Source organism: Epinephelus moara, chromosome 9, assembly GCF_006386435.1.
Source record: "Epinephelus moara isolate mb chromosome 9, YSFRI_EMoa_1.0, whole genome shotgun sequence".
In the NCBI taxonomy this organism is placed as follows: Eukaryota; Metazoa; Chordata; class Actinopteri; order Perciformes; family Serranidae; genus Epinephelus; species Epinephelus moara.
This window is the reverse complement of record NC_065514.1, coordinates 35640589-35666624: the sequence shown is the minus strand read 5'-3', so window position 1 is coordinate 35666624 and position 26036 is coordinate 35640589. Positions and strand designations below refer to the sequence as shown.

Genomic DNA, 26036 nt, shown 5'->3' with positions numbered 1-26036 from the left:
AACAAACCTCACGGACTGCGTTTTTTCATCTGCGTAATATTGCGAAAATTAGGCCTATCCTGACCCAAAAAGATGCAGAAAAATTGGTCCATGCTTTTGTTACCTCTGGGCTGGATTACTGTAACCCCCTATTATCAGGTAGCTCTAATAAGTCTTTAAAAACTCTCCAGCTAATTCAGAACGCAGCGGCACACATACTGACAGGATCTAAGAAACAAGATCATATTTCTTCTGCTTTAGCTTCTCTGCACTGGCTCCCTGTAAAATCCAGAACTGAATTTAAAATCCTACTGTTAACTTACAAAGCTTTAAATGGTCACGCCCCGTCATATCTTAAAGAGCTCATAGTGCCATATTATCCCACCAGAACACTGCGCTCTGAGAATGCAGGGTTACTCGTGGTCTCTAAAGTCTCCAAAAGTAGATCTGGAGCCAGAGCCTTCAGCTATCAGGCTCCTCTCCTGTGGAATTATCTTCCTGTTGCGGTCCGGGAGGCAGACACCGTCTCCACATTTAAGACTGGACTTAAGACTTTCCTCTTTGATAAAGCTTATAGTTAGGGCTGGCTCAGGATTGCCTTGTACCAGCCCCTAGTTAGGCTGACTTAGGCCTAGTCTGCTGGGGGACCTCCTATAATACATCGAGCACCTTCTCTCTCTCTCTCCCTCTCTCCTTTGCTAACACTCATGTCCTGTTACTGCATCTCGCTAACTCAGCTGTATTGCATGTCACTAACTCGGCTTCTTCTCCGAAGCCTTTGTCCACCACTGTCTCACAGGTTAACTTATATCGCAGCGGTGCCTGGATAGTGTGACGTGTGTGGTTGTGCTGCTGCCGTGGTCCTGCCTGATGCCTCCTGCTGCTGTTATCATTAGTCATATTTCTACTGTTATCATACAATTATTGTCACATATGTATACTATCAGATATTAATATATACTTTCAACATATTGTACCACAATAGCCGTAATTATTATTATAATATTATTACTTTAATTAATGTTGTTGTAAGCTATTATAATTACCGTCTGTCCTGCATCTCTCTCTGTCCCTCTATTTGGCTTATTGTGTCATACAGATTACTGTTTATCATGTTGATCTGTTCTGTACGACATCTATTGCACATCTGTCCGTCCTGGAAGAGGGATCCCTCCTCAGTTGCTCTTCCTGAGGTTTCCACCATTTTTTCCCCCCGTTAAAAGGGTTTTTTGGGGGAGTTTTTCCTTATCCGCTGCGAGGGTCCTAAGGACAGAGGGATGACGTATGCTGTAAAGCCCTCTGAGGCAAATTGTGATTTGTGATCCTGGGCTTTATGAATAAAATGGATTGGTTGATTGACTGATTGACATTCATTCATTCTGTATCAAAGCACGGATCCAAGCACAGTTATTAGCTGAGGTTTACTGATGTCAGAATCAAAATTCTGGTTGGATATTAGTTTGTTACTTGGTGCTATCTAAAGTCACAGGTTTTAAGCTGTCAGTCATTTCTTTGAACAGCAGGTTTTCTCCCCCACATTCAAATATCACCCAGCATCAAGTCACCCTCAGCTCACAATGAAACCTCTGCATGTTCTTCTTGTTTATAATAACACTGCAGACAGCTGTCAGTCTGTTAGATCAGTTCAGTACTAACATGTTTATCACAGATCATGTGTCATCTCAGTTTAAACTGTTGTTGTTGGCTCTAGTGTTTTCCCCCAGTCAGATTAAATCTCAACAAATGTATTTAAAATGTAACGTAGACTATGGCCTAAATGATGAATTAATGGAAACCACTGACTACAACTTTATTGTGTTGAGTTATCAACACTTTTCACTGTTTTTTCTAATATAAATGTGCACAGTCTGCATATACATGCATTAATGCGTTCACTGGATCAAAATGGAGGCTCTGCCTTTTATTTACCTGTTGCCATGGTGAATCTTGGTGTCAGAGCTCCACTGATCGTTTTTCTTCATTTACCCCCCACAAGCTAAACTCACAATGAACCTACTCAGAGTTAAAGTGACTCTGATCAACTGTTCTGGATCCGAAACTCTGAATTTTTGATCTCAGAGTTCAGGGTCAGACTCAGTCTGTAAATCTTTTTTCAGGAATAGACCCCTGGTACCTGAGACACCTACCTCCATCAGGCTGGAATGTACTCCGATGAGGTAGGGCATTGGGGCACTGAAAAAAGAGCAAGTTTCATAGTTAGAACATTGATTCCTGAGATAACAGCTTAGTTATGGAACTTAAACGCAGCAGTCCCTCAATATCCTGCAAAGCATGTCAGGCTTTGTCTGGCAAATATTAAAACCTGGTCATCCAGTGTTCTTCAAATGCTCACTCTGATCTCCTGGACTACAACCACAAAGAAGCATGGAGTGATGTTTGTAAATCTGTTTAGCATCTTTGTATTTGTTATGCAGTTAAAGTGTTAATGACATTAATGTGACTATAATATAACCAAATGTACTATGTTAGACAACAAATAAGCACGGTCATGCTGTGTGTAGATAACATTCACAGCTTATTAGCTACTGTAGCTCGCATGAGTGTTGAATGCTGACTAAGGGCTCATTTATGCTCCCTTTACGTACGAAAATGTATACGTCTGTTTCAAACGATGTTACCGTCACTGCCCACATACTTCCATGCGTCCTTTACATTGGCATGGATGTTAAACAATATATCCACAACAAACTCAAAAACAAACATGGTGACCGTGGAGGAGATATTGATAATGTACCTCTTGCATAAAAGACAAAAACGGGGGCAGCGTTGTAGGAGGCGGTGGTTGGTGAGGCTGTTAAATACATCGCGACTGGAGGAAGGAGAATTCTTTTCTCTATTACTGCCGATGAAAGAAATTGAATTGTTATTTCTTCTTCGTGTCTCACTAGAGCTTCGTATCGGGTAGTGACAGCAACACTGCCCCCACGGTTCCCGGTGGTACTGCTCCGTTTGGCCCGTATCCGTAAGCTTTATGGAAACGTGCAGAAATACGGACGAAATGAACACGGAGCACGGACAGAAGGCTCCATCCGTATCCGGATCCGTATTTAACGTTGAGCATAAATGAGCCTTAAAACAGCCTCCTGCAGCCCAATCCATTGTCACATCACATCAAATGTTTAACATATCCTGACAGCCCCGAATCACATAGACAAACACTTAATAATCCCCTGCCTACAGCAGGCAACAGAAAATAGACCTCTGTACATTCAATCGGAGATATTTTAATGCCTTATAAGTCCCCCCCAGAGATTAAATCCAGTGCTTTTTAAATTTTAAGAGCTGCTGATACAGTGATTAAATGCCCACCCTGTTATCTTCTGGAAGATTGTTAATGTGAAAGATCGAGGCAACAGGTAAGCATAGAGGATGTGTTGTGTGTATTAACAGCCAATTAAAACTAGCAGATCAGAACACAGGACGATGTTTATGGCATAATACACTTATAACAAAAAAAGGACAAGTAGAAATAAAGTCAAGGTAAATAAAGGTCCACTATTTATGTTTAGCCCTTTGTAACCTAAATTTTAATATAAAGCCATCATCATCATCATCATCATCATAACATGCAGATAAAACATGGACTTGGATATAAAAATGACAGATCTGGAGTGTAGATAACAGTGAGGATACTCACCAGCAGTAGTCTAATAGGTGTTGAGGCAGGACAGGAATGTAAACATGTTGCCAGTGCATTGGATATAACATGTCTGTCGACCCATGGACACAAGCTGTTAACTGTGGAAAAAGACAAATATCAAATACGAAGATATGTGATTTCACATAGCCGCTCTTTATGTGCACTGACAATTTAAAATGCACTTCAGGAATATTATAATACACATATTAATAAATATATGAGATCGTGTGTCATTGTTTAGGATGGCATGTGTGAGACTTTGTAAGCTTTGGAGCCCAGCATGTGTCATGGAGAGAAAAATATATTTTACTTAACAGTTCAGACCAAAGATTCACTACAAGACTGCTTGAAACCAGGGCTGTCCCAAACCATTATTTTTCTAACGATTAATCTAGCGATTATTTTTTCGATTAATCGACTAATCTAACGATTCATTTTTCGATGAGTTTAATGATTATTTTTTCGATTATCGATTATTTTTCCATTATTTGATTAATGAGGCAATTTAAACAATATGAATATCGAAACATTTCTTATTAACATTAACATTTTGTGAAACATCAGTGTTTCCCCTATTATATTTTATGTCAAATCATTTGGCCGATAACCAATACCGATAGATATATCCACTTTTTTCCCCATCTAATTTTAGTGATCATCAAGTCTCTTCTGAAAGTGGAATTACCACCGTATTAAGCATGCATACTCATATCGTGATGACCCACCAGCAAATGGAGACATTAAGTAGAATGCTTTTTAATTAGGGGTGTAACAGTACACAAAAATCACGGTTCGGTATGTACCTCGGTACACAAGTCACGGTTCGGTTTTTTTCGGTACAGTAATGAAAAAAATAGACAACTATTAAATATCTTTTACTTATTGGTAACCTTATTAAAACATACCACCACAGCAGTTAACTCTTTTTACACAATTTTTGAATGAAACAAATATATATAAAATCCTGCTTTTTCACATTGTTTGAATGAAAATAGAAATATAAAAGTGAAAAATAAAATCCTGCTGTTTTTTTAACACATTTTTTGAATGAAAAATATAAATATACATTTCTGCTTTAACAGTTTTACTCAATTAAAATAAAAAGTATAGTGCAGCTGGTCAGCTTTAAAGCCTGCTCAGATTCAGTTTTACTAGGAACTTACTTAGCTTTCCCACTTTGTTAAAGTGCAGTAAACAAAACATGCTTATATCTAAAGTGCAGCTTAAACAATTTTACTCAACTCCAATGGCGTTGGTTATTTCTTTAGCGCGATGGTCAGGGAAACGCTCTTTCTTTTTAAACGACGACGATATCGTAGTTTGCACCAGATTGCTTTTTCTAGTCGTGCCGGTTAACGTTCAAACTCGGGTGGTGTCGCTTTAGATGCGTTAGCATGTTAGACGTGTTTCCAAGTACATACCCGACCGCTGTTCTGCAGTGTCGGCACACTGCTTTTGTCTTGTCAACTTGTTTATTTCCATCTTCGTATTTTACCCTGAAACCAAAGTGTTCCCAAACGGAGGACTTAAGGTTTGCGGGTGGGTCTTCAGGTTCGTCAGGCTCACTTGCCATGTTGTCAAAATGCGAGAATGCGCTGCACAAAGTGAAAGCGGAGATTTACGGTCGGACTCGGTCCGTCACTCAATTATGTCCGTCGGGGAACTAGATATTTTAAATGGTTCAGCTCGCAAAAACGGAATTAAAATAAAACAAAATAAAATAAAATAATATCCTGCGCCCAATAATTCGGTACAGGGTCGTGCCGAACCTAGTCACGTACCGAACGGTTCGACACAAATACATGTACCGTTACGGCCCTATTTTCAATGTATTTTCAATGTGTTTTCAATGGTCCTTCATTGTGTAAAATAAGAGAAAGCATGTTGCCTGATTCTGATATTAATTCATTTTAAAGCCAATATTGGCCGATACTGATGATGTGCCCATATTATCATGCATTCGTAATTCTGACCACATATATTCCCCAGATTTAGGTATTCTCCAAAAATCGACATGACCATCTATCATTGAATATGGTGATGTGATTTAACGGCATGCAGTCTCATCCAAGCTGGATTCTGCATATCATCATTTGTGACATAATGTAATGACATTATGTCACAAATGCAGGCCCACACACTCACCACTGCATCTTATATAAATGTTTAAAAGGGTCCTTTTTGTTTCAGAGGAGAAAAATGTACTTGCTGTTATTTATTGCCATGGCAGTATTCGGTTAACTACTCATATCTGTAGCCTTTCATCTTTTTATAACAGCAACTTTTTCACTCGTTCTCCAAAACATTTTTTTTTTTTTAAATATCCCTAGGGTGCACTCACAGCTTGGTAAAACTCTTTACTTTTCTTGTGCACCCTTAGCATGAAACAAGCTCCAAAATGTTGTTACCTTTGAAGCACTCTCTTGCTTGAAAATGTTTGAAGGCCTTTTAAAAACTGCACTTAAGGACACATGTTGCTGCTTTAACTAGGCCTTGACCTGGGTGGAATGTGAATATATATATATTTTATATATTTTCTCTCTCACTATTTTTCCTTGTGTTGCTTTTATGTTTTGTATGTGTTTTAGCATTTGACATTATTTAATTTAAGTGAAACTTGACCAGGACACCCTGGAAGAAGAGATCTTGTATCTCAATGGGACCTTCCTGGCTAAAAACAAGATGAATCAAAACAAACTAAATAAACACTGTTTTGATGTAGATTAAAAAAATTCAAATTTTAGCATTTTCTTTTGTCAAGATAAATAAAGCCTTAGTGTCCTTAGTGCACTCTTCTAGTATATTTTAAAGCCGGTATTGGTCGATATCAATGATGTGCTGATATTATCGTGCATCCCTAACACCAATGCAACTAGATGAGATAGTGTATCATCTCTATGCAACAACTCTCTGTACTTCCATTCTGATTTCCGGCTTTTCAGGCTTATTTTGTGGCTGAATATAACTCGTAGCTTCTTAAAATATGAATGAGGACAGTGTTAGTGAGATACTGGCTACAGTTGCATTTGTAGTAGTGATGGAAAAACTGGCCAGTTCACACCTCTGCAATTTTTCGCTGCTACGCTCTAAAACGATTTTTGTCCCATTGCTAATCTTTGGTCTGAACTAGGCTTAAGTGTTGTTGGGTTATTGCATCCATTCCATTATTCTTATTCGCTTTCACACTATTTCATATACAGCCATGATGGCACATTGGTGTTTCAGCAGCATTGGCCAGCTTCAGTTACTCTGAGGTGTACATATTAACTTCATGCATTTCTGCAACAAGGAAGAGCTCACATTCCATTCTTTAAACTGCCTGTCTCAACCAAAAATGGAACGTGAAAATCAGGCTACATAAGGTCATTACCACTGTGTAGCCAAAGCTGTTCTCAATAAGCTGTTTGAAGTTTAGAAGTTTTTTTCTCCCCTTAACGACACCCAACTGTCCTGTTCAGTTTGCAATTACAGTAAAAAGAAGATGACTGTAATGAACTAATGTGCAGGAGGGGACCTCTTCATATCTATCTAACATTTTTATTTTTGACTATGACCATGTCCACTTAAAAGTGGCCAGTGTCAAGTAAATTAATGACAATTTCACATTTCTAACGAGATCTCTGATTTTCTTTTGAAAAGTTTGTTTCAGTTATCAACAGATGTACTGTCTGACATTGGTTTATCAATACACAAATTGGTTGCTACTATCAGCTTACTTTGTTTTGCATGAATCCAATTTCCAATTCAGGCTTTTGCTTACATATTGTACATTCAATGTTAGGGAAAAAAACACCTCAAAAAAACAGAGACATCTCCAAATAGCAACATTTCATTCTAAAGTATCAAAATGACATCTTAGAGAACACATTTTGTAAACTCTTTTCAGAGAGGTCACATGGTAAATGCAGTGGTCTTATAAACTATAGACAGTAACAGACCTCTTTATAACCAGAATATTTCAAAGAGAGCAACAATGGCAAAGCTGTAGAAGAGAGAAGAAACAGAAAGAAGACTCTACTTACAGTGCTTAGTTTGCTACAGCAGATGAGGATTCGACGTTCATAAAGCATACTAGCGTACAGATGAAGCATGTTATTGACATCTACTGCTACAAAGTACTCTGTTAGGTTTCTCTGCAAAGGTCAAACACAGTGAGAGAAAAACAAATAGGAGAGTTAGTTGTGATGGTTAAGTCCAGTAAAACATGCTTCAGTATAAATGCTACAAACTTTGGTTCTTGTTAAAACTTAGTATTCAATCAATTTAATGCAATTTGTTTATTAATTACAAAAAATAATATGAATACAATTTCAATGAAATGTAATCTGACAGTTCATTTAATTTGTGCATTTAAAACAGTGTAATAACAATAAATATATTTGTATTGGGGGAGGGTACAAGTACACTGTACACTGTATTAATGCCACAGATCGCAGAATACAGGAGTTCTACAGTCGAGAAAATGTTGTGCCAAAGGAAAAAGCTATATGACTTCAAGGTAAAGTGGTGAACATGTAAGTATAGCATCCACTTTGACTGATATTGGGGGGGGGGCTGGGGGATGGGGACAATTCATTTATCTGGATAGATATATCAGTTCAATGATCAATGATCCAATATCATCCATGCAAAGTGAAACCAATGATCCATATCATCATCTTTAAGTTACTTTGAAATTCTGTGTCACCCTCAAACAGCAGCAGGCAGATGGCAGGCAGCCAAGAGAAAGACAACGTGAATAAAGGTATTTACTCGGTAGCAGTGTGGAAATATTTTCCATTATGGAGCGCACCTGCCTGGTTGGGCATCTCACTCTGCTAACTTCTCACAACAGTAATGTTAGCTGCTCTATTTTAACGATGTTCAGCTGAAAAAATGTACATGTAGGCTGAAATACAACTATGCTGTTCTGTCAGGAGATGCAGCTACTTAAACCAGCATTGAGGAAAAAAAATACTAACATTATTTGTGATCTGTTAAGCTATAAGTAGAGGAGAAGTCTGCTAGCGGCTAGGCTAATTTATGCAATGTACTGTAAACATGCTTAGCCTAATGATGGGTGACTAGCAAAAAACAATTGTTTTGTCCATGAACCTTGACTGTAATTACTGAGCTGAATTTAATACTTTTGTTAAATGATGTTCTTAGTCCATGTTTTATGGCTGTTGGGAGAAGTTTGCCTTCAGGGCTTTAAGCCAGAAAGCCCTGATGGCTACCTTATTCCATGTGCTGTTTAATGTGTGTTAGTGGTGTCAATTTAAAGTAAACTTCACTGAACTTATAATTTAAGTGTTGTTTTCATCTTTTATGGCCAAAAGCAAAAATAAAGGGGCAGCAGCTTCTAATAAAACAGATTGTGTTAAATGGGCAGATAATATCATCTCATATCAGTGGCAGGCCCCTGAATCGAATCCACATCATATCCTGGCAGACTTTGTGATAGAGGCAAGTATCACAATGTTGTCCAAAGATTCAATATAATATCTTATTGTGATGAAACTGGTGATTTACACCCCTACTAGCTACTTAACACAAAGCATAGAATTCCAGTAAGAAACCACTGCTAGTAGTACCTATTGGTAACATAAGCATGTATGAAAATCTGCAGTTTCTGCAAAATATACTAGACAAAAGATACCAGATGTGTTATGCTGCACTGCACTGCAGCATAATGAGGCAAAGCTTCACTCATAAAAAAGAGTGTCTAGGCATGAAGTAACAAGGATTATCTATCTGCCATAAAAGGATCAATGAAAGAGACTGATGTTTTTCTCTGAAAGATTCAGTGATCATTTTCCTCCAAAGCCATTCGTCATTTCTATCAGCTGTCATCAAGTAACACACTCAAACTCTAAACACCTCAAGCTGATCACCCAAGTATTGATCATAGAGCCTGACAAACGCTCACACAATTCATTTAACACTATTTAAAATTCAGACAGTTTACACTGTTACTGTGTTCGTATGGTTGTTTCTGTGTAAAAGTATCCACCACCTTACAGGACTTTGCACCATATGAAAACCACCACTCTGACCAGCCTGCTGGAGCCAGGAACTAATTCTGCACTCTGAGCTGACAGGACATTTCCTTCTTGAAACATTTTTCACCTCTCAGGGTTCCTAAACGTTTTCCATTTCAACATTCCATTCTTTTCCATGCTCAAATTTCAAGACTTCTCGGTGGATTTTTCATATAATAAATATTTGACATCTGAGTACAAAGAGCCAGCTCCTGGAAAACTTGCATTCTGGTTGTTCAGTCTCCACTCCTACGCAGAAAGTTGGACAATGTTCCACTGTCAAGCATCTAAACTAACCCATGCTACCTGTACTTGCATTATTTTCCCTTAAAGGAGCTATATGTAAGAAATCTAAAGCAAATAGTCATAAAATCCTCCTAATATGTCACAGAGACTAAGGAATAATGTTCATATTGTTGTGTGCCCATCTTAATACTCAATTAGACAGTGCATTCCGAATCTAATCATGACATGAAGCTTCTTCTTTTACTTGCTTTATTGTCCAAACTGACAGTAACATCACAAGTCCGCATTGCACGCCTCCGGGCTGCCGTGATTCCAAACTTCCTGTTTTTCTAACCATGTGACCTACGTAACCCAATACATGACATCCCTCCTTTTCTTGGAAATAAACCTATCCTCTTAAACAAACTCTGCATTGTACCAAACATAAGTATTTTCTTGAACACATTGATTAGCTTTACCTGTCAACTCTTTCATTAGATTAATAACCATTCAATAACTAGATTTCTTTTTTCCAACAATAACTTTTCAGCAAGACTTTTCACAATACATTCACACTCTGTATAATGTTCACTTCAATACAAAAAATCGCCAAATCTTTCAGGTGCCCTCTTAACCCTTTGAGGTCTGGCTTTTGTCATGTCTGACATTTGAGTGTCCTGGGGTGGGGTTTGAGTGATATTAGTCTGTGCTTGTGTGTCCGCATCAAGAACACTATCCTCCTCTCCTGGTGTCTCTTCCGGTGTACTCTGTGTTTCCTTATGCCTGGTGGTCTCATATCTTTTCACATGTGTAGTGTTTCTCCGATAGCGTGCTCCTGTTGGAAATTCGACCACAACTTGATTTCCTGTTTTACTGACAATTTTGTGTGGTGTTCCGTTGAATGGTGTGGAAAACTTGTCCACTCTGTCCTGCTGTATAAGTACCGTGTCTCCAATGTCCACTTTTGAGTACTGAGCCCCCCTTCTTTCATCAGCATATAATTTTGCCTTTCCTTTCTGCTCTGCATCTCTATCACGTACCTCCAGCGCTGATGTGCGTGATTCACCGATGTCTGGTAACTTTCCCCTTATTTTTCGGTTAAAGAGGAGTTCAGCAGGGCTTTTTCCTGTAGTGGTATGTTCTATGCCGCGGTACACAGTCACATATTTTCTCAGTTCACATTTCCAATCCAGTCCTTCTGCTTGAGCAATTTTAATCCTCTTCATCAGAGATGAATTTTGGCGCTCAACTTCTCCATTTGCTTGAGCCCATTTTGGTGTTGTCCTCACATGTTTAATTCCATTAGTTTCACAGTATTCCCTGAATAATTCAGATTTGAACTGTGGTCCGTTATCCGATTTGCAGGTGACAGGTAATCCATGTCTGCTGAAAATTGACTCCAGACTGTCAATGACTTTCTCTGCCGTTGTAGAGGTCAGAACATCATACTCATAATAGCGACTATAGTAATCTATTACCACAAGTATGGAATGATTGGTTGGTAGTGGTCCTAGCAGATCTATTGCCACATCCTGCCAAGGACCATCTGGTAGTGATGTGGTTCTCTGTGGCTCAGGTGGGTCAGGTCTGGCTACAATTTGACATCCATGACATGCCTTGCAATATCTCTCAGCTGCTTTATCCATGCCAGGCCACCAAAGTTTGGTTCTGAGATGCTGTTTGGTTCCCACAATACCTAAGTGTCCTTCATGAGCCAGCGTAAGCGCTCTGGCTTGTAGGCTTTGTGGCAGCACTATGCGATTTCCACAGAGAACTAGGTATCCCACTACACATAGTTCATTCGCAATTGGTGCATACGGTTTACAGTTCTCAAAGTGTCCATTTGTGATTGCCTTGCGTACCTCCACTAGTTCTGGGTCAGTAACAGAGGCTTCCTCCACCTCTCTGGTTGTAAGTGCTTTAGGTGTAGCATTCACTGCAACAAATCTCACATACTCTTCTGACTCATGTTTGTGTATCTCCTTCTTAGCTGTGTCCCCAAGCAGCCGTGACAGTGGGTCTGCTATGTTCTGTTTTCCTGGTACGTGCACCACTCTGAAGTCATATGGCTGTAATCTGAGGACCCAGCGTTCTATGCGCGCACATGGTTTAGATCGCTGACTGTATATGACTTCCAATGGCTTGTGGTCGGTGACAAGATCGAACTTCCTGCCATACACGTACGGATGTAGTCTCTTACAAGCCCATACCAGAGCTAATGCTTCACGCTCTGTCTGAGAGTATCTCCTCTCACACTCCGTCAGGCTGCGGCTCACGTAGCACACAGATACCATCTCTCCTCGCTGGTCCTGCACTAGCACCGCCCCTAAGCCCACAGGACTTGCATCTGCTATCACCTTTGTTGGTGCTTCTTTATCAAAGTAGGCTAGGGTACCAGCTCTGGCTAACTCATCCTTTAAAGCTTGAAATGCTTGTTTCTGTTCCAGTCCAAAGTTGAATGGTGTCTCCTTTCGGGTCAGGCGTCGCAGTGGTTCTGACAGTGTTGCAAACTGTGATATGAATCTGCTGCTGTAACCGACAAGTCCCAGGAAACTTCTCACCTCTGTGGCGTTCTCTGGTTCTCTGGCCTCCATCACAGCTCTCACTCTCTCTTCTGTGGGTCCAATGCCCTTCTGTGACAAAAGTATCCCCATGAATATTAGTCTGTTCATGCTGAACTGGCACTTCTGTGGATTCAGTGTTAGTCCACATTCTGAGAGTCTCCTCATGACAGCGTGCAGGCGCTTGTCATGTGTTTCCTGGTCTGGTGCGTGCACAATCACATCATCTGAGATGTTCTCTACACCTTCAATGCCAGTCAATGCAGCAGCTATCTCGTGCTGGTATTGCTTGCTGGCTGATGATACCCCAAATATCAGTCTCTTGTATCTGTATACTCCGTTGTGCACTGCAAATGTCGTTATTTCCCGCGACTCTGGTGTCAGTTCCAACTGATGATAGCCCCATTTCAGGTCCAGCTTACTGAATATAGCTGAGCCATTCATGCCTTGGAGTATTTCATCCACAGTCGGAATAGGGTACCGTTCCCTCACGATTGCCTCATTAGCTCTTCTCATATCTAGACACATTCTGATATCCTTGTCAGGCTTTGGGAGCACCACTACTGGGTTCACCCACGGGGTGGGGCCCTCGACACGTTCTATAATGTCCATGTCGATCAGCCTCCCTGAGATTGTACGGTATACGTCTGAGTGGCTGGGCTACAGGTTTCACTTTTGGGTCTATGTACAAGCTAATCTGCTTGGTGTTCAACTTTCCCACTCCTCTGAATACATTTGGGTATTGCTGCTGGAGAGTGTCTTTAATGTCTGTAACAGCTGAGACATTTTCACCTATTTTCAGCACTCCTACCTTCATGGCCGTCTTTTTTCCAAGGAGTGGTTCACCATTACCTTTAATCACAATGAATTCTGCCTGTTCAGTTTTGTTACCAATTGTGATTTCACACTTGAATGCCCCTTTAACTGGCAGTGATTGACTGGATGAGTATGGGTACAGGTTTCTCTGTTCTTTTGGCACATATGAATGACACTTTATCTTTTCTGCCTTCAATCTGTTCCACACATTTTCTCCCATCACATTGCTTGTAGCACCTGAGTCTACTAACATTTTCAAGTCTATTCCCCCCACACAAAAGGTAAGTCTCTCTGACATTTCATCATCTTTTACAATAAATGCAAACTCTTTTTGTTCTACTTCAACACTGTTCACATTTTGTTTCCTTGATCCTTTTGTGCGGCACATTTTTGAGAAGTGGTCTTTTCCATTACACTTGTGACATGTCTGTCCACGTGCAGGGCATTTGGGATCCTTTCCCATGTGATCAGTGTAACCACATCTGTAACATTTTCTTTCAGTTTTTTCCTCCTCTTTATCCATTGTCTTTCCTCTTGTTTTTTTGTATTTTCCTCCTTTTTGTGTGACCCGATGCACAGTCTCTGTCTCTCTCCTTTCTTCCTTCAGNTTTTGTATTTTCCTCCTTTTTGTGTGACCCGATGCACAGTCTCTGTCTCTCTCCTTTCTTCCTTCAGAGACATGGCTGTCATCTGTTCCTCAATTCTTTCACACTGTGAGGCCACTTCCAATGTGCGGGCTAGTGTTAGCTCATGCCCTTCCTCTAGTAGTTTTCTGTGCACATACTCTGACGTACACTTACTCAGAATTGCATCTCTTATCTGGTTATCTGTCTCTACTCGAAAATCACAGTCTTTGGCTGCTTGTCTCAGACGTGTGGAAAATTGTTGTACAGTCTCACCGTGTTTCTGGTACAACTTGTGAAACGTCTGGCGGGCAAACGCTGTATTAACTTGGGGAACGAAGTATGCATTCAGTGCGCCGACTGCCGCTGTATAGTCCGTTGCTGTTCCGGCGTTTGGCAAAGTTGAAAATATATCCTGTACATCCGGACCCGCGAGGTGCAGAAGCAGAGCACGTCTCCTCTGTTTTGTAGTATCCAACGCATCATCATTAATTATCAGTCCTTTCCCATCCGCATATAACTCAAATGATGTCAGCCAACGTGTCCATCTTGGTCCGAGTGTAGCTGGTTCCGTGTAACATGCAAACGGTTGAAGTCCTGATTTTTCCATACTAGCTGCGACTCAAGCTGCAGTTTTCTTCAGAAGTCCGACGTCCTCGTCGCCATTGTTGTGTGCCCATCTTAATACTCAATTAGACATTGCATTCCGAATCTAATCATGACATGAAGCTTCTTCTTTTACTTGCTTTATTGTCCAAACTGACAGTAACATCACAAGTCCGCATTGCACGCCTCCGGGCTGCCGTGATTCCAAACTTCCTGTTTTTCTAACCATGTGACCTACGTAACCCAATACATGACACATATAACATACTGATCTCACCAACAACAATAGTACAGCCAGAATATTTGCATCTAAAAAAATTTTTTGCAGTCTGCAAATCATGTTTATGTTTTGAATTTGTGTTTTGGCCTGTTGCGCTACCCACCGCCGTCTACCAGTCACGCAGTCAGTAGAGTCTCAGCATCAGTTACAGTTACGACTGAGCTACAGCAGCACGGCAAGCAGCATTAGCAGTGTCCCGGTACATAGCATTAGCAGCCGGCTCCTCAGCTGTATCCCGGCAGCAGCGTTAGCAGTGTCCCGGTACATAGCATTAGCAGCCGGCTCCTCCTCAGCTGTATCCCGGCAGCAGCGTTAGCAGCAGAGAAGCCGGACTTGCTCGAACAGTCCACTGGAAAACCGAAGATCAAGGACGCGCCGACGCAGCCCTGCCATAGCAGCCACTCGTGGGCAAACAAATCAGTCTCCAGCGTGCCGCTGTCCAGCAACCTCGAATCTGTAGGGAAGGGGAGGCGGACACGACTCGCGGCAGTATTTTGAATTTGAGTGCAGTTTTGGCCACATTCTTACATACAGCGCCTTTGACATATTACATAAATAATCATATTATTGTCCCCCCCATATTTTTGTCTCCTTTATCACTAAGAACTAAAAATGAATTGAAAAGGGTTAAATTGTTTTATTTCCATGGTGTCTGGCAGCCTTTTTTATTCACCATGTCCATGGAAACAATGATAAATGCAGCCATAAAGCTATGGTTTCCTTATGCAGAAAAGACAATTCACTTTTCTGATAACTACATCACTGCATAACTCAGCAATGTTCAGAAAAGCTTAATATTTGCTTATTTGTGATACTATATATTAATGCAGTTCAAAGATATTGACGCATTTTCTTTTATACTGATTTGGCTGCAGATGTCTGGATTTGGTTCAGTAACAAGGCTTTTGGTTCAGAGCCATTCTACAAGCTGTGACATACAGGCGTAGAGGCAGCTTTGTGTAGAAGTGTGCCTTCAGTCCCACACTATACTTCTTGCATTGCTTTCAACAACATCAAGCTCCTAGTCCACAATCTCTCAAACAGTGGCGAAAATTTTTGCAGTGCTGGCTGCTTGCTCCAAACGGCATGAAACACACTCTGCTTGTACGATAAATTTATTTTTAGGAATTCTGAATTTTAGTCTGGACAGTGAACAGTCTGGAAACCCACATATTTTTCTATATTTCCAAACTTCCCAGACCTAGAAATGATTAAAATCAACTTGCATACTTTTCCATACTGTGTAGGAACCCTGGGTGTTTCTCAAAGTCAAGGAAGGATCCTTAAACGGCTGTATTTGAAGGAGGCTACGTCATAGACCCCCGCCAAAGGACTGTTCCAATGTCAAGGATCCCTCCGAGTTTCACAAAGGACTGGGTCCTTCTTTCAGAGAAATTTGAAGGATGCATGTGTGGATCCTCCACGGGCATAAAATCCCCATAATGCTTTGCACACGATTTGCTGGAAGTGAGGGCAGGGCCTCTTCAATGAAACCTGCACCAGCGGAGCTCGGCAGGATTTAGATAAATATGTCATTTATTTGGATTAATGTCTCCACGAGTTTTTATCATACAAGCATGAAAAGAAATATTGACAGAAGCCTCATAATTTACACTTTCCAATGTGTCCACTGCCAAATAATGAGATTTTTTAAAATAACGTGATTTAGATAAAACATGAAAGTTTTTAAATGAATCATTCACAGCAGAGATGGAGCGCTAAGTGTCCACCTCCCCTCCTTCCCCCACTATTCACACGATAACGGCATGATAAATGCTTTCATTCTGTCAGTTTCAATAGGTGTATTTTTCGGGGGAATCACGGTGAGAATGGCCACAAAAAAGACATTAGAATATCCTGCAGGTCAAAGCATCACTCATTTGTTTTGAGGTGAACATATTTCAGAGGATTACCCGGCGGTATAATATACAATCGGCGCGATCAGCTGTTTCAGAGCAGCGCAGCTCATCAGATCAGATCTGTTCATATTATTATAGCGCAGTGTGTGGTCATACACACAGAAAATAAGGATCACTCTGACATGACAGAGTGATTCTATGTGCAAGTCTGTGTATATACTGTTAATTATCATCTAGAACTTTTTTCAGCTGCTGTCTTTACTTCATTACTCCACTTACTCTTAAATATGATCCAGAAATATATTCTCCCTAAAAGTCACGTGATTCTGTCAATACAGATACATTTGTTTAAAATTGTACAACAACATTAGAGAGTGGCAAAATTATCACAGTACCCTGAAACCCCCACTTATCACCTGGGGACACTTGTTAGTCTGTTCCAATGTGTGTTCACTGAATGCTAGGGAGGACTCTTGCCTTGCCTCTGCAGGATCCTTCCTTGGAAAGATCCTTGACTTTGAGAAACACCCCGACTCAATGGTTTCAATTCATTCAATCACAAAAACGTCTCCTCCACATTTTGAAAATGTAATAAAACACCGCTAATGCATTTCAAAAAACGTGACTCGAGAACTAGCACCACCACTAGCCATCAGCTAGTCTCGCATGAGTTGCCAGGTAAACACTGCACGCCTGCAGGGCAGGCTAACTGACCACAGTGAGAAATGATGCTATAAAAGTGGACTAAATTATGTCTTTTCAAGTCAGTTTTGCATGCCGCGGCTTCAGGGCACTTGGATTACAACGGACGAGCCGTTCTGACGTTTTTGAAATGCATTAGCGGAGTTTTATTACATTTTCAAAATGTGGGTTCCATGCACTTCAAGTGTACCTGTTATTCCGGCTAGCTGTTAACCTCCGATACCCCGAATGAGTTTTGTGGATTAAAAAACTACACTAGACTTCTTGTTGGCATGAGGGTCAGGAAGTACTGTCTGTATTTTCATTCTAAAGTGGCCATTTCCTTTAATAATACATTACAGACAAAAATGAGATGGGAAAGTGAAATGGGTACAGACATACCACAGGACAAATGGGAGGAAGTATGTACAGGTGCACAATTCGTAACCAACTCAAATACTTGGAGGGAATTCAGATGGAAGGTGGTGATGAGATTTTTTCGGACACCAGAAATAGTGGCTAAAATGGGCTCAACATACTCATATAAATGTTGGAGAAACTGTGGTACACAAATTGGCAACCATACACACATATTTTGGACATGCACAAAGTTAAGTACATTTAGGGAAGAGATCCTTAAAGGTGATAGCTACAACTTCTTCATCAAAACGAATAAGTTTTCAAAAATAATACATCCACAGAATGTCTAGACGGGTGTAGAATAAAAGTATTAATTTTACTGAAAAAAAAAATTTATAGTATAGAAATAATTGTTTTATAAATTTTGACAGGTCCAAAATATATAAATATTTACATCTGGTTACGTTGGCTACGTCGACATGAAATGATCCCTGAGCCAATAGCATTAGTACGTTGATGTCACGTGAGGCGGAGCTCAGGGGTCGCCAGATCATGATAGCTCTGTAGAGAAATGGCATCGTCTCGACGTTATATGTCGCAAATTTGAGCAGACCGACAACAAAGCAGGACTAGAGTGAACACCGGTCAAGCTTTTGAGTGTTGGTGCCAGCTGAAGGAAGCATGACAAACAAAGGAGGAGGCTCAAAAGCCACGCGGAGGTCGCCACTTTCCTTCTGGACAGGTAAGCTAAATGTTTGTCGCCACTTTCCTTCTGGACAGGTAAGCTAAATGTTTGCTAATGCTAACTAATGTTGCTAGCTAACGTTAAAGCAAAACTCTTGCCAAAATGCAACCTTGGGTATTTTTATGAATGTACACCGAGTAAAACTTTCTTTTAAAAGCATAACTACGACTGAAAAGCCTTTTTAAAAATTGAGTGTATTTTCTTTTCTGGTCAAAATGCCCTTTGAATGGGTTCCGTAGCGGCACTAACGTTACTATAAACACATCAAAATAGCTATTTTTAATATACTAAGAAGGCTCGACACAACACAAAACTTTGCTCGTAGTATCAGCAGGGCCTCTACACAGGAACTCGAGCATTGACAACACAGAGTTTACTAAAAAGAAAGGTTTTGAACAACTCACGTTAGCAGTTGGCATTAGCTAGCTACTGATATCTCCTTTGATGGAACTGGTAGCATGATGCCTCTTGAGCTGGATTTACCGGCTCTATTCGTTAGCTACTGAGAGGACGCACTGTCACTCGGCTACATTTACTCCTCTCAACTCAGCTCTCAACCACAACGTATCAGCACATGATTTCTCCTCTCTCTATAATAAACATTTTAATTGTTGTGCTGGTCCGAACTGAATGGGATCAATTCACCACTGCATTGATGGTCAAGGATGTCTACTGAAATCTTTGCCAAATCTCCCCTGTCATCTTAGATGCTACCACACGCTGACAGGCTCATAATGTTGTTATTGACAATATCAAGGAATGTATCGCGATGGGATATTATTACTATTACTTGCTCCAGAATCCTTAGCAAAACAGTAGTTTTTGGTCTTTTATTTATTGTTAGGCTAGTAACTCCACTTTGTACAATTTGCAACAACCACATTGTTTGAGATAGGCCTGATGCATGTCCATAGCCTACTATTTTATCTTGATTCTCATAGATCCTGTCTGAACTTTTTATCTAGCTTTCAACTGTAATGTTTTCTTGCTGAAATAGTAACTTCATCTAATAACCACAACCTCCTCTTCTGATTCCCCCCCCCTTTTCCAACATTTTGCCATTATAGACATGATTCTGATGAACCTTCTGGCATCAGTGCCCTTGAAGAAAAGGAAAGGCACCTTGACACCTGCACCAGCCCTGTCTCCTGTCTCTGACTCCTGTGGCCCTCACATCACCTGCTACAGTGTTTGCTCTTTTGTTATTGCTCTGTTGCTATGTTATGCTTGCTATTATCTAACACCATTGTTTCATAATCCAATACCATGCAATTTTATTTATGTTGCACATTTTCTGCACAAAGGCAGCACAATGTGCTTAATAGTCATAGTTACAAAAACAGCCTAATTTTATTTATATACAGCACAATGTGCTTAATAGTCATAGTTACAAAAACAGCCTAATTTTATTTATATAGCACATTTCATACTAAAAAACTAACACCATGTGCTTTATAAGCATTCAAACAAAATGTTTGAATTATATGTTTTATTTGTAAGCATGTCTCTGTCTTCCATAGTTGTTGAACCTCATGAAACTAAAAGGTTACATTGTCGAGCTTTGTAAAAGCAGAGACTTGTTTGGTTATTCTTTTACCAGTCAGTGTATTTTTGCCTGTGTAGTAGGCTTTCACTCTTATATACAGTTTCAGTATAAGAGGTAAAACAGCAGCTGGCCCTGTGTAGATCCAGGACTTCAGCAATAGGTCTGTTCCCAGACTGCGGCAGAGAAGACTACAGTTTAACAGAGCTTCCGAGTGTTGATGAAACTCTCACCAAACCGCTTGTCAAAAAACAGGTGGAGGAAGCGGATGAAGCTCTCTCCCTTTAGTAAGTGACCACTGGATACATATGTACAAAAAAAGGACCTCCACCTCTCTTCTCTATCCATCCTCCACTGCTCCCTAAGGGGTATTTCACGAGGCATGATGACTTTTTTTTTTTTTTTTATGAAACCAGTTGAAATTATTTCATGGACTGTATCATTCCCTTTTTTGTGTTTTGTATTTTAATTTCTAAGCATTGCCTGTACCCTTGTGCTACCTACAGTTTGTTATTGATCACTTGTCATGTAGGCAAGGTGGAAACTAACAGTAGAAATGAGAACCATTCATCGAAAGTATTACAATGTCCAAAGGTGACCATCAAGATTTTTATTATGATGACGTGATATTTGTATTATTCCAATTTCTATTCAAAATAAAAATGGACTTACTTGATCTGACATTTGGCTGTTTTTCATTTTATATACACCATAAGGGTATTGATGTGTTTATTATTTGAAAACGTGCGCAATTCTGATATGTGTGAAGTCCTAAGGCAAAAGTCCTAAGTCCTTATGCAATGCTTAACATTTGTCAACACTGAATCATTGTTATATCTTCAGTGAAAATCGAATGTGCACAAATGATCACACTGCCACCATTTTACAAAATATATATATTTTAGTGTCAAATCATAACTAACAGTCAACAGCATCCTCACTTCAACGTGAACCTCTGCCTTGCCCTCTTCCTCCTCTTCTTCCACCTCCTCTGCCACCTTGACCTCTGCCTCTTCTCTGTCTCTGGAATACAAGTAGAATCTAATACAAATCCTAACAGCACAGCACAGAGCTATATAATAGTAGTTACAAATTGCCACATGGATTTATTACACTACCAACAGAGGTGTATCTGTCAGGAAACAATCAGGTGGGTGTGGTGCTGTTATAGAACCAGCCAGATTAGTGTGACTGGTGTTGATATTGATATAGTAGGAACCAGTGTCTGCCTTACTCTTCCACCGGCAACAGCCCCCTGGCCTCTCCTGCCTCTCCCTACACCTGGGCTGCCCTCACTGGAGCTGGATGGATTTCCTTCAGGCTGGACAATAAATAGTTAGCTAACATGATCTTTCAACTAAAACGTCTGAAAATGAATAAACGATCATAATTATAGAAATAACAGGTTCAATCACTGATGAAGTAAAAAAAAAAAAAAAAAAAAGTACACAAGCATTTGCCATCATATAACGTCAGTCAGCTGTTTAGTTAGCGATCTAAACATGTTTTACAAGGAGACTGTTACAGTGTGTAAAGGCGTTATAGGGCACACAAGAAAGGATTTATGATTTAATCATTAATGTACGGTACCACGGAAGACTCCTCGCTTGACATCTCTCTTGTTCTCTGTCCGGGTATTTGGCCAACCTGGCAACCAGTACAATTGAAGGTTGGAACGAGAGCGGGCAAGTTTGAGTGCGACACCTGCTGGCCGGGAGGAATTAAACTTGTAGCTATCACCTTTAAGGCACTTAAGAAAATATTTTACCAAAATCTCACAAAAGATTCAAAGATAGCATTATTGGGTCTAACACCAGAGGGCATTGATGGTAGAGCAAAGAAATACCTTTTTTCGGATACTGACTATAGCAGCACTTAAATGCATTACAATGAAGTGGTTTAAACTTGACTACTGCTTTATTTCGAAATTAATACTTTAAGCTGGGATGTGTTTGGTTTATTTTAATTTATTGTTGTTTACCTGTAAGCCACACAGGCACAGCTGTAAAAATAGAAAAAGAAACAGCATAGAAATTCTGAAAATGATCGTATAAGTTGCTGGAATTGAAATAAAAACTTAGTTTAAAAAAATGACAGCTACTCCTGTTGATCCTTTCACAAATATTTATTCTGGTTTGCTTTCTATTCCCTGCATGCATGCACATTTCACTGATTGAGCCCCTCAGAAATGTGTTTATGGTTGCTAACTGACCTGACGTGTAACTGCTCACAGGTATAATACTCACCTTCTCAGGTATGCTAGGGAGTTCCCTTGTGTCAGGCACAGTGAAGAAGGAATGCTGGAGAGAACAGAAAACAAGAGGGTCAGTGCTAGTCTGAATCCACGTCAGTGTGGTACAGAGAAATAAAAGCAAAGCAAAGAGACTGTGAAAAAAAGATGCAGTCAACTAATTTTGCCTCCAATGATATTGACATGCTTCACTTGTTAACAGGGTGATCTGACTATCAGTGACAGAAAACAGATGTTTGCAGTGTTGCCAGTTTAAACTGAGATCAGTTAGATGTGTTGTAGTGAATAAGGACTCACCACACCAAGATGAACAGGGACCCCTGGCTCAGGGATGGGGAGTGTATGTAGTGACACCAGGATCTCTTGCCACTGACTTTCCTGAAACACCAAATTTTCAAAATCTATGCAATGGCCATTTAAACTAGAATAAGCACCAAGTCAAGTTTCTCTTACAGATTACATCCGTTTACATCTGTGAAAGCATGGATGCTTCACACACATCTTTCCCAAAACAGCACAGAAGGTCTATACAATCAGCACAGTTGGACACCCCAGATTAGCATCACCAATGCAGTATCTGACCAATTTTCAAAGAGCTAAATACTGATAAGAGCTCACTTCTAGCCACACTTTCAGTGCTGAAATTGTCAGCAAATCCCTAACTGAGGTCAAGAGTGCTGCTTTAACACAACATGCGGTTTCTACCATTTTTCTCCCCCGTTTAAAGGTTTTTTGGGGGGAGTTTTTCCTTATCTGCTGCGAGGGTCCTAAGGACAGGGCGATGTCGTATGCTGTAAAGCCCTCTGAGGCAAATTGTGATTTGTGATATTGGGCTTTATAAATACAGATGCAGCCACTTCAAATTTCCGTTTGGTCCGTGGTGGAGCCCTGACCGATCCATGACAGGTCTCTGTCATCACCTGGCTGGGCTTGTAGCTCTAATGAGATCCCCTGCGATGTCGTAGAGAATACGGGCAAACTGGTAACGCCCCTACGTTTAATTTGTAGAAACCAGTTGCAATGGTCTGTCTATCCACCAGGAGGAGCAGTAAGTGTGGAAGCTGAAGTGGTTTACTGCGCCTCTTATTATTGTAATAGTGGGAGAGAGCTTTCCACACAGAGCATATTTAATGATTATTATATATATATATATATATATATATATATATATATGATACAATTATTATGGCTATATAAACGTAATTTATGGTGCTGTTAGATTGCTGTTACACCACCCCACACCTACCTTTAACCTCAGCCAAAATGTTGTTTTTCAAAGACTACACACGGACCGACGCAGAATCTTTCGTTAGATAAAATAGCTTGTGAATATTGGAAATGATTACATAGATCTTTTCTTTTTTAATTATTACTTTGACGTTTGGACTGCACAACCCTCTGCACACGCTCTGCCTGCCGCATGCAGAACAGCTTCACCTCTTTGATCTGTCGCTGTCTGTCTAAACAGATTCATGGAAGCGATATTTCACAAGATCTGATGCAAGAGGAATTTGTGATAAAATGTCTATTACTATTTATTAACACTATAACTGCCAAGGGGTCATTTTTACCCCCTGCCATTTTCAAATGCTTGTAACTTTGTCACAGTAAAACTCTAACATCTCTCTGCGAAATGCAAGCTAGTTTAGACAGACAGACAGAGAAAAAGACAGACAGACAGAAAAGAGGAAAGGAGAGGGATTTGGATTGTGTAGCCTATTTATGAACCGGAGAAAATGGATGAATGTTGAACAAGCTCTGGTGATGCTTCAGGACATAAGTGACGGAGAATCAGATGGGGGAGAGGAAAAGGCCCAGGCATCCGGTGACAGAGGCTCCCCCCGCTTCACCCTCACAATCACAGCAGCCCTCTGATGTTGTGACAGACAAGCCCCCACTCTCACAAAACACGTTTACTAATTATATAATATATATGTAAATGTCGTTCAGTAGTTTCTAGCAACATCACTGCACTTGCGAAACAATTTTATGCATTTTGTATAGTGTTGGATCAACCAGATGGCCATGCAACTGGAAGAGATGGGACTGTGTGGAAGCATATACAGCCGGGATTATGCACTGGGAGAGCGCAGTCACAGAACATCTTGACTGAAGTAGCCCACCTAAATGCACATGCATGCCGTAATACTTATGACCATTTGAGTGCGTTCATGTGTCTAATGGATCGTGTCATGCTGCAAAACATCTGCAACTGTACGGTGGCAGAGGCGCGTTGGTGTGGAGCGGTGCATGGTTGCCAACACGACTCAGCCATGCGCGACACAGAAAGCAGAGGAGAGTTGTAAACGCACGACCATGTACAGAAACAAATTTCGTTAGTCCTAAATATGAAAAATTGTAAATGTCACTAAACTAACACATTTCGTTAGTTTTAAATAGAAAAATTGTAAAATGTCACTTGGATTAGGCTGTCAGTCAGTCAGTGAGAGCTCACAGGCTGAAATTGGCATTTCATCCTCACATGCAGCCGCAACAACGGACAAGCTGCATGTAGCCTGCAGAAAAGGAAGTACTTTCACTAACGCGACATAATGTGGTCCTGTTTATCTTGGAAGGTGAGAGAGCTCAAACACATAATCAGCATTACCATGAACCTTTTCATTCCCTCTGAATATATATCTATATTTTGTATAACTGTTTACAGGCCATCCAAAAAATGCTCTGCTTTTATCAGTGAATTTTCAGAATTGTTATCAATCATTCATTCGAAGTATAACAAAATCATTATTGTAGGGGATTTTAATATTCATGTTGACAATCCGTCTGATTCTTTAAGCTCTGAATTTTTAAATCTTATTAATTTTATGAATTTTAACCAGCATGTATCAGGCTCCACCCACAACAGAGGACATATATTAGATCTTTTAATAACCTTTGGGTTATCAGCCACTGTGTCCTCTGTTGTGGATGTGGGCCTGTCCGACCATCACTGTGTGTTTTTTAATGTAATGGATTTTATCCAGCAGGACATCCCGGAGCGTACTGTCAGGAAACGCTATCTTACTTCTGAAGTGGCTGCTAATTTTAGTGAGATTTTAACTGATGCTCCAAAGGCTGTTTTACCCTCTTCTTGTGATTTCATTGTTGATCATTTTAACCAGAAACTTAAGTCAGCAATAGATTTTGTTGCACCATTAAAGGTGAAAAAGACTAAACCAAACATAAAACCACCATGGAGAACAAACAAGGTTCTCAGATTAAAGAGAGAATGCAGAATTGCAGAGAGAAGATGGAGGAAAAACCAATTACAAGTACATTATCAGATATTTCGGAAACATATTACCACCTACAACAGAGCAGTAAAACAAGCAAGACAGGAGCACTTTTCAAAATTAATAGCTGACAATCACAATAACCCCAAAATCCTTTTCTCAACCATTGACCAATTAACAAACCCTGTTTTTAAGCAACCTTTTAATTCAGATTTATCATGTGAAGACCTTGCTGTCCACTTCAGAAATAAAATTGATTTTATCAGGTCTAACTTTTTAAACCGTAAGCCTGATAATTTTAGCTCCTCTGAGCCTGTGCTTTTAAATGGGGAGACACTTGAGAGGTTTGTCCTGGTTGATGCTGCAGAGCTTGAAGAGGTTGTCTCCCATCTTAGACCAGTGACTTGTATTTTAGACCCTATCCCCACATCCCTTTTTAAGACCTCTTTTAGCGTTTTTAAGGATGATGTTATTAATATTGTTAATTATTCTCTTCAGACAGGGGTCTTTCCCACTGCCTTTAAGACAGCCTGTGTCGGACCCCTTCTGAAGAGAAACAATTTGGATACAGCGGTACCTGATAATTACAGACC

At 40.2% G+C, this 26036-nt stretch overlaps 1 protein-coding gene across 5 annotated transcripts in view; it reads right to left on the bottom strand.

The window, feature by feature from the left end:
• The window catches only part of dennd1a (DENN/MADD domain containing 1A), a 218242-nt gene that overhangs the window by 83909 nt on the left and 108297 nt on the right, over nt 1-26036 (bottom strand). For 4 of the 5 annotated variants that reach the window (XM_050052661.1, XM_050052664.1, XM_050052666.1 and 1 more), the window contains exons 7-11: nt 22508-22588; nt 22206-22259; nt 7663-7773; nt 3638-3738; nt 2127-2172 (exon numbers count right to left, since the gene is read on the bottom strand). In XM_050052661.1, the coding sequence (XP_049908618.1) occupies nt 2127-2172; nt 3638-3738; nt 7663-7773; nt 22206-22259; nt 22508-22588 (393 nt within the window). The remainder of the gene's footprint in view (nt 1-2126; nt 2173-3637; nt 3739-7662; nt 7774-22205; nt 22260-22507; nt 22589-26036) is intronic. The other variant, XM_050052663.1, reaches the window with a different exon arrangement.